This window comes from Microplitis demolitor, chromosome 4, assembly GCF_026212275.2.
Source record: "Microplitis demolitor isolate Queensland-Clemson2020A chromosome 4, iyMicDemo2.1a, whole genome shotgun sequence".
NCBI classification, from domain to species: domain Eukaryota; kingdom Metazoa; phylum Arthropoda; class Insecta; order Hymenoptera; family Braconidae; genus Microplitis; species Microplitis demolitor.
Genome location: NC_068548.1, coordinates 6,064,608 through 6,077,822, shown reverse-complemented (window position 1 = coordinate 6,077,822; position 13,215 = coordinate 6,064,608). Strand labels below are relative to the sequence as shown.

The 13,215-nt window shown below is 25.7% G+C and overlaps 2 protein-coding genes across 2 annotated transcripts; one reads left to right on the top strand and one right to left on the bottom strand.

Moving 5' to 3' along the window:
• Window positions 1-11: 11 nt before the first annotated feature.
• On the top strand, window positions 12-2,712 carry LOC128667555 (uncharacterized). Its single transcript, XM_053737971.1, has one exon. It carries the CDS (start codon window positions 196-198, stop codon window positions 2,071-2,073), a length of 1,878 nt encoding a protein of 625 aa, XP_053593946.1. The 5' UTR covers window positions 12-195; the 3' UTR covers window positions 2,074-2,712.
• A 507-nt stretch (window positions 2,713-3,219) lies between these two features.
• LOC103580606 (free fatty acid receptor 4) lies at window positions 3,220-8,350 on the bottom strand. The gene is made up of 5 exons (XM_008562423.2): window positions 8,221-8,350; window positions 6,324-6,551; window positions 5,203-5,385; window positions 4,931-5,125; window positions 3,220-4,434 (listed from the first exon to the last, which is right to left on the bottom strand). Exons 1-5 carry the CDS (start codon window positions 8,335-8,337, stop codon window positions 3,799-3,801), a joined length of 1,359 nt encoding a protein of 452 aa, XP_008560645.1. The 5' UTR covers window positions 8,338-8,350; the 3' UTR covers window positions 3,220-3,798.
• Window positions 8,351-13,215: the final 4,865 nt, after the last annotated feature.

The following is a 13,215-nucleotide window of genomic DNA, read 5'->3' as shown; positions in this document are numbered from 1 at the left end:
TTTAGAGTTTAAAACCGGGTATCGATTCATTCCTAACCTAAAATTAAAATCAACCGGTCGTTAAAAAAAAATTCAGCGCAATTTTCAAGGAAAAAAATCTAATTTATTTAATTAAAATAATTAATAATTACGTATGAAAAATAAGTGTTTAATAATTAGTTAATAATATGGTCAGTTGATTATAATAAATAAATAATGATTATAAAAACGACATGTCCAAATTTCCAAGGAAAATATTTTGAAATTCTTGATTACAAAAATGAACTGACAGTTTTCATTTGGGAAAATGATGATTTTATTTATTTTCCTTTATCATCTTTAACTTCGACATCAACTTCAACAGCTTCAACTTCAACGTCAGCAGCAACAGCAAATAAAAATTCAAATTTAAATTACCAAATAATAAGGGCGCCAAATGAAATTAAAAAAATAAAAAGTTTTAAAGGAAGAATATTTGTTATTTGTAAACCTCGAGGTATTTATAAATTTGTAAATAATAATATTAATATATTTGCATCATTAAGTTCAACAGCACTCGATGTTACGACGGAATTTTATAAGATATTAATTATTAAAAATAATTATTTATATTTACAAGACAAACAACAAAAATATTCAACGGAATTATTTTATTTAAATAATAATAAAAATAATATCGATTCATTTGACACAACAATCGATATATCGGATTCTAATATCGATACATCGGAATTATCAACAATCAATACATCGAAATCACAGAACAAAAATTTTTCAAATATTCAAAATTCAAATTTACCAAAAACCGATATATCGAAATCACAAAATATCGATAAATCAACTGGACAAAAAATCGAATTATCAAAATCACAAATAAACGATCTATCGAGTTCACAATTAATCGATCGATCGACTCAACAAACAATCGATATATCGAATTTGTCTATAATCGATATAAATTGTATAAAAATCGATTCAAATGAAATAACAAATAATTTAAAAAATATTTTTGATGATAATGAAATTTGTTTAATTACATTCAATAATTTATTATTTAAACTGATAAATAATAAAACGCAATTAATTTTTACATCTAATTACTCATTAACTGATTTTATATTAATTAAAAATGATAATAATAAAATAAATAATTTATTATTGAAAACAACAAATAAAAAATTACTGATTTTAATTACCGGTAATTATATTTTTAAAAACATTTTTTTTAATTACGATGTTAATAATTGCGCGGGTTTTATTGAAGGTAATGAGGATTTTATAAATTTGGTAATTGGTAGTGACAAAATATATTTTGTTACTTTAAAAATAAGTACCGGTGTAATTAATTACGTGAGTTACATTAATGAGAACTTAAACGACGTTAAAATATATGACAATAAAATTATTGGTCTTAAGAGCGCAGGCGAATTGGCGGTAATAGAAACAGAATTTAAATTTAAATTTGAAAAAATGGCGGGAAATTCAGAAGATGAATTTTTTGAATTAAGAGCGAGTATGTGCAGTGGAACGACAGTAATCGTTGATAATATTTGTGATTTATCGAAGCAATTAAAGGATCATAATGATAAATTATTAATTGAACAGGATAAATTGAAGAGAATAAATATTTATGCGCATAAAAGTAAACTGGTGGGAGTGAAAAAAATTTGGGTTGAAAGAACAAGTTGTTGTATTTTTTTGAAAGCTTTTTTTGAGTGCGCATTACCTAAAGATTGTTGGATTTTTGTCGCTGTTGATTGTAAGGGCCAGGAATTTTTTAGTATGCAAATTATTGAGGACGGAGAAGTTGGAGCTGAAATTCCGCTGCCAGTTGATTATTTTGATGCGACTGCGGATATTACTGTGGATTTGGTGACGCTCGTTGAAGAAAATGAACCCTGGTTTATTGTCAAGGATTGTGTGAAGAAAACAAGTGCGAAGGAAAAAGAAAAGATTAAGGGATTATTGGAAAAGAAAAAAAATTTTTTAAACACTAAATTGGGAATTTTAAGAAGTTTTCGAGATGAGGATAAAAATTTAAATAAGATTTGTGGTGTTAAGAAGAGTTTGAGACGTGAAATTAAAGATTTTTGATTTTGGAGCTGGAGAAAAGGTGATTTATTTTTTTGTATCAGGATTTTGGGTTTGGAAGAAGGTGATATTTGTTGCGGTTGAATGATGACGAGTTGATTGGGTACTCATATGGATATATTTTGAGTCAATAAAATTTTTTAAAAAAATTTTTGATTTTGAAACAATGATGTGGGTACTCTTTCTACAGGAAATTTTCCCAATTATTCGAATATGGCATCAAAATTAAAAATAAAAATATATGATATATATACAAAAATCAAAAATTTAGATATAATGCTATAATTATTTGTTGTAGTTAATTATAATTAAGAGTAAAAATATTTATATTATAAAATTTTTATAAAAAGGAAATAAATATATAAAAAATTTCCCAATACTTTTTTTTTCATAAAATTGAATGACAGACTCGGGTTCTCGATATGATTTTGCGTTGATTGAATACCCACATCGATATATTTGAATAAGTATGAATTTTCAAAAAACTAAATCAAAATTTTTATAATAAATTTTGAGTTCTGAAAAAAAGTGATGTGGGTGTTCATTCTACAGGGAATTGTATTAGCTATAATATTTATATACTCATAATTTGATAAAAATTAATTTTTAAAAAAAAATAACAACAAAACGTCGTATAACAAATATAAACATATAAATATATAAATAAAAATAAAATCTTATAAGTCTATTTAGTGAGTTATTTATTTATTTAAGTTTCGAAATTTCAAGAATATTACAAAGAGATTTTTTGACTTTTATGTCAAAGTGAGACGCGGCACATTTGGCCAAAGGACGTTTTTATGTATAAATAGATTATGTCTACACGTAGGCCTGTATAGTAAAACTCGAACTTGAGCATTAACTTCAGTATTTTAGCATTAATTTTATAGCATTTCCCGTAAACAAAACGTCAAATCAATGTAACCCAGTAGAAGGCTAAATTGCGTCAGTAAATTAACAATAACAATGCATATCTATTTTAAGATATACACAGAGACGTAAACAAACGAGATAAAACAGTCTTTTTAATCTTTACCTTAATATTTTTTTCAAATTTAATAATTATTTTATTTCTTTTATTTATAAAAAACCTTTATTACTACTGATTAGTGTACAAAATTTTACATAATAACTTATTATTTAGTTAATTTATAATTATTACTTGGACAATTTTGTCTGTATAAAATTAATTTTTCAAATTATTGCAGTGAAATAATACTTTTTAATAAAAGAAACCCTAGAATATCATTACAAATGTGATTCCGCGTAGAATGAGTACCCACAACGATAGGTTTGAAAAAAAAAATTTTTTTCTGAAATATCAACATGTGGGTACTTACACTAAAGGAAATCAATTACTTTTGCAGGTCATAGGGTCAAATATAATTTATACTTAATTTACAAAGTAATTTAAACATTCAAAATTTATATATATAAATTTTTCCATTAATTCCGCACTAATTAACTTTTTTTACAAAAATAAATACTGAGGTCTTGTTCCTGACGAAATTTAACGTCTTTTGAATACCCACATCACTATATTTCCTTCAACGAAAATTTTTTCGAAATTCTTAAATAAAATTTTTCGAAATAAATTTTCACCTTCAAATATATTGATGTGGGTACTCAAACTACGTGAAATAACGTCAGTTACAAAGATATATAATCAATTTTTAATAATTATCAACCAATCTAAAAATATAACAAAAAAATATCAAAATAATCACATTAAATTTTTTCGGCGGGTACTTCAATAATACTGCCAATACTACTAGAACTTTTTTTCGATTGTACCTTACTAATATTTTTAAAACTATTATTTCTACGTGTACGTAAACGATTTTGGATTATTTCAAGTGACTTAGAATTTTTACGTGATTTTGAGTTCGGTTTTGCACAAGGATAATTACCACCTGTGACACAACCACCACTTGGTCTTTCACTTCCACTAGTATTATTACGTCGACACATTTTAACAAAACACGAACGAAAATTTTCTGATAATACTCCGTACAATAATGGATTTATTACTGTATTAAATTGGGCGATAATTAATGTCCATATAAAATGATGTGATCGTAAAAAATAATCATTGGTATTTGCTGGTGGTCGACGACCATCTAAATATATCAATAACATTATTATTGTTATTGGTAACCACATTAATAATACCGCAAACACATTGAGCAATAAAATTCTAACAACTCTTAAATGTTTATGCAAACGTATTTCTTCGTGTTGTGATAAACTACCGGCGCGTCCTTGTCGGCTTGATACTGAGGCTGCAGACGATTTTCTTCCGGCCCATGGTACCAGTGTTCCTACTACTGATAGCTCAGAGTCACGTCTCGTTGGATCTTGAGCCTGTAAAAAAATTTTATAATTTTGAAAAATTTTTTTTTCAAGATAAAATATAGGGGTGTTGATACTCAACCTACAGGAAATTTATCGAGGAACACAAAAATAGTCATAACCATAAATTTTAATTTTTTTGGAAAAAAAAAAAAAATTTAATTTTCAAATTTTCTTTGATGTCGAAGTATAGTCATGTGGGGACTTAAACTAGAGAAAATTTACTCAACAATACATACATAGTCATTACCGAGCAAAAATCTCAATTTTTCTTTTTTCAAATCGAAAATTTCAAAATTTTTTTTGTAAGTCAAAATTTCATGATCTGGGTACTCAAATAAAAGAGAATCAAATTTTCTACATGAATAAACCTATCATACTTTCTAATTTTCACTTTAGTAATTTTTTATTATTTTCCAAAAAGTATAAAGGTAAAATTTCAAACTCAAACAGGAGGAAACAGAATTTCCTACAAATGAAACATGATCAATAAATCAATAATTCTCACCTGAGTGACACATGAAACGGCCCACCTACTCCGCGTGTCAATAATTTTTTGAAATATTCTCTGGTAATGATAAACCAATAAGCACATCGGCAATAAACACGCGATAATTATTATTGGAATGGTGAAACAGAGTGATACGTTTATAATTTCATTTATCGGAAAGATCAGCGTGCAAATAGTTAAATCATCTATGAGCTAAAACATAAAAATACCATTTGAAATTATTATTTCATCACACTAAGTGGTTATTCATCACATCGTATATCGATTACCTTTATTTGAAACCAAAATACCACTGGTAAAAATATCAATGAACCAATAAACCATGTCATCAAACTTGCCACCAATACTCTAGTTGTCGTCAAAGCACTTCTGTAAGGGGCTACTGCTAAACATCGATGTCGATCCATTGATATCAGTGTCAATGTCCATAATAATACGAAACCACAAACAAACTACAAATAATCATTTTATATATATTTTTATTTTTTTATAACAAATTGATGTTATATTTATAGAGTTTCTTATGCCCTTTCAAATGAGTACCCACAAGCCTATATTCAAAAATTCACAATAATGTTCTGTCATATATTTTTTATATATTCCAAATATATAACATATCCGAAATATATCGATGTGGGTATTCATTTCACAGGAAATTTTACGTACTTTTAGAAAACAAGTGTATGAAATTTCAATCATCAAGCGAGTCAGTCATAAATTAGTGAATAATTAATTTAATATTGCGAGTAAAATAAACAGATGATCAATTTCTGTTATTATAGTGACATAGACATCAAAATTTCCTCTCAAATGAGTAGCCACAAGCCTATATTCAAAAATTTACAAAAATGTCTCGTCATATTTTTTTTATATATATCAAACATATAACATATTTCAAATATATCGATGTGGGTACTCATTTTACAGAGAATTTAATGTCTCATACAACTAAAGAATGGATTTTGTAATATTTATAACGTAATTGATAATATCAAGAAAAATGACCTACAATATAATCGATACTTTAATTAAAATAGTAAAACTTTATATAGATGATATTTAACAATGTAAATAGAATGCTTATTTATAGATCCAATTAGTAGTAATATTGTAGATTTTATAACGTGATATTATTAACAAAGGCTTGTTTATTATATAAAAGCGATAAGAAAGTTTCGTGACTGTTTGAATAGAAAAATATTGGAAAAGTATTTCGAGCTACGAATATATTGATACTTGACTAAAATACTTTTAAGTATGATTGAAAATTTATAGAAAAAAATATATATTGAGGTCAAGTTTTATTTTTGTGACAATTTTTATTTGTTGATAAATTTATTAAATGACAGTTAATAAAATTCCATTACTATTATTATCATAATTATCATACCTGTGAATAAGGGAGTAGACGACAAACGATATCACCAAGACGCCATGACTGTGTGAGACGTGTGTAAGCGACGGCTGGTACTCCCAGAGCGAACAGTAAATCAGCAGCAGCCAAATTAACAAGACATAAATTTGTCGGTGTTCGCATTTCCTTGTACGATAACACACACACTGCTATTCCAAAATTTGCTATAACTGCTACAACAAATGTTATTGCAAGTATAATTACCTGGAAATTAAAGAATTATTTTAATTTCACTCGTTCATTCATTTAAAATTACATTTTTCTATTTATTTATTCCACATTCACTAATTAAGCAGAATTGACCATACAACTATAAAGAGAATATCATCACGAGTAAAATGAGTACCCACATCAATAGGTTTTGAAAATCAAATTTTTACCGAAAATTTTGAAAATTTTTTTGAAAATATTTTTTTATGCAACTGTAGGCTTGTGGGTACTCATTTTAGAGAAGATTTATATGAGAATTTCTATTTTATATAAATTTATAAAATATGTAGAATATTCTACAATATACATATATTTAATATATATAAAAAACAAAAAAATTTTTTAAAAATACTTTTGTGTATACTCATTTGATAGGGGATAAAAAATGCTAATAAATAAATATCAGTATTTATACGTTGAAAAAAAAACTGGATCAAAGTAATTTAATAAAAAATAAAATATAAATAAAAAAATATGAAAGTTAACAAATTATTAGATTAAAAAAATGAACAAATGTGATTTGATGTATCCCCAGACATTTATAAATTATTAGAATATATATATATATATATATATATATATATATATATATATATATATATATATATATATAAATCTGCCTGATTTGAGTTTATATGACGTATATAGACGCAAACTGTGAAACTCGATTAAACGTTTCCGCAAATAGCAAACGAGAAGTTATTTCCTCCGTGCGATCGATTAATTGGCTGCTGTATTGAGAATTCAAGTAAAAGACAAGTTAACGTTGATATTAAATTAATCAATAATTTTTTTTTTTCGCTTGTGATTATTTTTATCACGGCTATAAGTATTTTATCAATTTATAATTAGCTTTACTTTTTATTTTCATTATTGTAATTATTTCATTGAGAACTTAGTTCTAAAAAAAAAGCATCTAGGTCGCTTGGGTAAAATTTGCTGGATATTGTTACTTAATATACGGATGTTGGTACTCAAGTAATAGAGAATTATCTATCTGACAAGAAAATATAAATAAAAATTTTTAATTTTTAATTTACAAATATTTTATTTTTATTTTTGGAAACAGTTAAATTGATTTTTTTTATTTATTGCATGTTGACTTATTTTTAGTAGAAATTTAAATGTGGAATTTCATGTTCGATAAAATTCTGCGTTAAATGAGTACCCACATCAATATATTTTATTTTATCAAAAAATCAAAATTTAAATCCACAATTTCGAAAATTTTTTTTTTTTTAATGATAAATATGTGGTCGTAGGTATTCAAACTATAAGAAATCATCTTTTCTCGCCTTATCAACAGAAAACAAAAAAATTTTAATCTTGAAAAAATTAAATTACAATTTTTCATTTCAAAATTCTATTTTCTAAACATATTTTTCACGAGATTTATTTCCATTTCCTTCCTTCCGACAAAATTTTGCATCAAATGAGTACCCACATCACTATATTTACTCGTATCAAAAAATTAAAAGTCAAAATCTGAATATTTTCAAAAAAAAAAAATCATAGCGCCAAATACATTGATGTGGGTACTCATTCAACGTGGAATTTCCTTAACTTCAATAATATCGTCTCCAAACTTGATGAAAATTAACTATTCCCATTTTACCCCAAGATAACCGATTAAAAAAATAAACTTATCAACTAATTAACTTACCTCCACAGCACTTGACCCATTCCTATCACCAAATTCACTGTAATACGTAAAAAATTCTCTTTCACCCCAAGTTTTATCGTGACCAAATAAATAAGATGAATTAACATCATTATCCATGGTTAAATTTTGATTACTTTAAATACCAATAGACTTTTTTTTAAATTTAATGTCTTCAAAAATTTATTTTTAATGTCAAATAATAAATAAATTCCAACCGATCATTTTAAAATGGCTTATTAAAACATCATGACAATAAAATAAAATTTTAATTCTATTGTGGGTGTTGTAATAAAAATAATGGTTTTCTTTTATATTCTTGATTTAAACCTTTTACTCGAGAGATTTTAGCTAGAGGGATTTTTATCAAGTAAGAGTTTAACATCTGGGGAGTTTAATGTCACAAGAGTACGTCAATGCTTTTATCCTTGACTTCTTGAGACTAAGAGGATAAAAATGTGCTTATTCGTTGTTCCAACACCTTTAACACTAGTTATTGCTTACACAAATATTTATATCTGAAACAAAAATATAAATTTTAATTAGACCTCTCTACAAATGGATTTTTTCATTTATGCTTAGAACTATCAATATCACATAAAAATCAATATCACTATCGTAAATTTCACACAATTCCCGATTGTTTGAGTACCCACATGACTAAGTTTCAAAAAAAATTTTTTTCCAAAAATCTAGATCAAAAATTTTTTTACAAATTTTAAATTTGAAATATAGGCTTGTGTCTAGTAATAAAATTCAAAATTTCGTTCTTGTCGTTACTAGAATTGATTTGAATTAATTGTCAAAAATTTATTTTTCAAAAATAAAAAAAATTTTTTTTTTCAAAATTTAAAGGTAGAGATGTGGGTACTCAAACTAACGGAAATTTACCTCACTACTCCCTCAGGTAATTTATTTAATTTTCAGATTTCATTAGTCTCGGAAATAACTAAAAATTCATATATTTAATGTATACAAATTTTATTAACAGACATAAACACAAGTTTTAATTACCATGTGAACTAGTTCACTTATCTATATATCTATTTCGCAAAGCTTGTATATTTCATTGAAAGCTCCAACTCCTATTCCCACTCCTAGTCTCTCTTTCTCTCCCTCTCTGTCTCTCACTTTCTATTACTATGGCCTTTGTACAAGTTGTCTACCTATCGTTGTTATATTACGGACAAGTTTATCTCTCACAGTGACACTGTATTGTCTATACAATAATCGCAAAAGATAAAATTCAATTATAACCTTTTTTTTTTTTTTTTTTTCATCTATCAGGATCAATTTTATTTCTAAAATGAAAATTGACAAAAATTAATTTCAAAATTATTATTATTTATTTTTTTTACTTTTTTTAAAATTTTATTTTAATTCCTACAGAAAATTAATTTAAAAAAAAAATTATTTTATCAAATTAAAAAAAAATCGAGATTAAAAAAAGTTTTTTTTGAAACTTAAAATTCCGTCATGTTCGCACTCATTCTACAGGTAATTTTATTTTTAACTCTTCTTCATGTATATATATATATAGAGAGTAAGTAAGTAGTTTGTTATAATGGTAAGTACTGAGTGAGTAATGAGTACGTAAAGTATATTAACTTTACGTGTCATGAATTATCTTGATTAGTAAAGTCCTCACTGTCCTATCCCAACCCTTAAGTTAAATGCGAATATTTGTTTAGTGTAGACACATAGTGACTGACAACTAATTCAATTACCGAACACTTTACTTTATTAATAATTGTAACAATAACTATTTTAGTAATTAGAAAGATAAATTCTAATTTGTTAATTATGTAATTATGGTAATTAATAATATGGCCGGTGTCGAATTTTGAGAGGAGTAAGACAGGTCTGGTAAAATTTGCATTAGTTATATTATGATCAAAATTTACATATGTGTGAAGGGAGGGGGTGGTAGAAATTTTTTTCGGTCTGATTGTGGGGGTTATGGGTATTCATTCCAGAGGGAATTTAATTCTAAAAGACGTTTGGAATTTTTTGCCGGAAATTCAAATTTTTTACTTTTGACAAACCTAAAGTTTGTAAAATTTTTTTTTTTTACTATAGTTGTCGATTAAATTTGGAATTTTAAAGAAATTGAATCCCATAATCAATAAAATTAAAAATACTTCTTTTTTTTTCAAGTTTAGAAAAATTTTGAAATTTTTTTTTTTAACTCAAAACATTGTCTTGTGGGTACTTAATTTTCATAAAATTTCATTTTAAATCTTACTACAAAATTTATTTTCAAAAAAGTTTTACTTCAAATTAAAACAATTAAAAATCCCATTTTTTTTTTTTAATTTCAAAATCCGTTCTTGTGAGAACTCATTCCAGAGGAAATTTAATTCTGAAGATGAATTTGGAGTTTTTTTTTCCGGAAACTCAAATGTTTGAGTTCTGACAAAACTAAAGTTTACAAATTTTTTTTTTCACTTCAGTTGTCATAGAAATTTTCGATTTAAAGGAATTAAATCTCATAATCAATAGAATTAAAATATATATTTTTTTTCAAATTCAAAAAAATTTTCAAATTTTGAAATCTTTTTTTTTAAACTCAAAATATCGTCTTGTGGGTACTTAATTTTCTTAAAATTTCATTTTAAATCTCTAAAAAATTTATTTTCAAAAAAATTTTACCCCAAACAAAAAAATCAGAAATTCCATTTTTGTCAAATTTCAAAATCCCTTCTTGTGAGTACTCATTCTAAAGATAATTTAATTTCCCTTCTCCCCAATTTATTAAATTGTTAAGTCAACCATAGAAATACTTAAAAAAAAATTTCTTTCATTTAAAAGCTCAAAACTTTAATCACTAAAAAGCTCCAAGAATAAGGAAACAAGTATCCAAGTTTTTTATCTTTTCACTTTTCAGCTTTCGTCACAGGGCACTCACCTATGGTTATTTCCGGTTATCGTTAAGCCAACGACTCGTCGTTTTGTTTTATTTTGTTTTTATTTTTACTTTTTCAGTTCTTAGAGCAATAGATTCACAGTACAAGTGTATTAGTACCAGTAGCAGAGAAGTATAGGTATAAGGGAAATTGTAGACTGGTCGTTCCTCCTCTCGAGGGTTCCTTCAACCCTCACCGGTCTACAAGTCGTTTCTTTGTTCAAAGATCAGACACTCGACGGTTTTTCATCATATTTTACCCTTTATAATTTATCCAGTCAACTTCATACCTCTGATACCACTTCTGTGTATTTTATCTCTACTTCTACTTCTACTTCTACCTCTATTCTACTGCTACGGCTATCAATCTATCTCATTTTATTAAACACATTATTCATCTATATTACAGATACAGTTCAAAAGGTCTCTGTACTTTGCTACCTAGTATTTAGTAAACTCTATAGACAAAAATTATAGTAATTTAACAAATTTTTTTATTTTATATTTGATGAAATATTTTAGAAATTTTAAGGGACAAAACTTTTTTTTTTTTTTTTTTTTTTAAATTGATAATAATTTATTTATTTTTTTTTTTACTTGGAAATCAAATATGACATATAGGTACTCATTCTAGAGGAAATTAAAATTTGGCAAAGAATATTTAATTTTGGGCATAAATAATAAAATTTGAAAATTTTAAATTTGAATAAAAAAAAAATAAAAGTCTGTTAAAATTTTTTTGGTAATCAGTAATAATCACGTAAGTTAAGGGGAAAGAGGGTCTGAGATGAAAAAAAAGAGCGTATTTTTGTGATTTTTTTTTTCAGAGTACTTTCTTTATTAAAATTCTCAAAATTTGTGACATTATTAAGCATCACTTCAAAAATATTCTACCAAATTTAAAAAAAAAAAATATTGAAAAATAAGCCAGTGGTAGTGGGGAGAGACGAGTCACTTTAAATAAAAGTCTCCATGCGGTAGTCAGGACAACTCATGATTGCCTCATCTGAAATCAAAAAAACCTAAAAGATTTCTTTAGTACATAAGTTTATCTTAGATTTGAACGAAGGATTTTTTTTCAATAGCTAGTTATTTTTTAATTAAACAAAAGGAGCAATTTTTGGGAAAAATCAAAGTTTTTTGATTGCACCTTTAGCAAAAATTCAAAAATGAATATTTTGTTTATCCCTTCGTTCAAATCCATCAAACTTATATAATAAAGAAATCTTTTTGATTTTTTGATTTCAAATGAGGCAGTCATGAGTTATCCGGCCTACGGCATGTAGACTTTTTTTTGACTCGTCTCTCCCCACTACCACTGGCATATTTTTCAATATTTTTTTATAAAAATTTAGCAAAATAGTTTTGGAATGTTACTTAATAATGTCTCAAATTTAAAAAATTCTTATAAAGAAGGTACTTTCAAAAAAAAATCACAAAAATATGTTCGTTTTTTTTTGTATCTCAACCCTTTTCCCCCTTTAAACATTAAAATAATTTTTTTTACTTCGAGGAAAATCAGAATTTTTAAAAATATTTCAAAACTCAAAATTTTAATTTGTACTCGAAACATAGTTGTGTGAGTACTCAATCGAGAGGAAATTACATTCTGAACTTGACCCAAGTGTCCATTTAACCCGAACAAAATTTTTGTCTTCTTAAATAAAAAATTTTAAATTAAAAAAATTATCAACTCTAAATATAATCTGCGGGTACTCAAACTTCAGTAAATACATTATAATTTTCACATAAAAAAAAAACCTCTGGTTTCCTCTCCCTTTTAAACTTCCTCACAATATTACTCCCAGTATAATAAACATCTTTTTTATTTCCGCTCATAATAAATCTTTCTCTTAAAAAAAATAATTTCATTTATCATAACTCTAATTACGAGCTTATTATATAAATCACATTTATACTCGACAAACCACATCCACTCGCAGAATAAAAATAAAAATAAAACCAACAATAAAAATTGGAAATTAAATCTATCAACTCTTCTACCCTCAGTATCCTTAAAATATAAACAAACTTTTCCTCTGATTTTTTTTTAAAATAAAAGAAAAATCAAATAAATTTTTTAAAAAATTTTT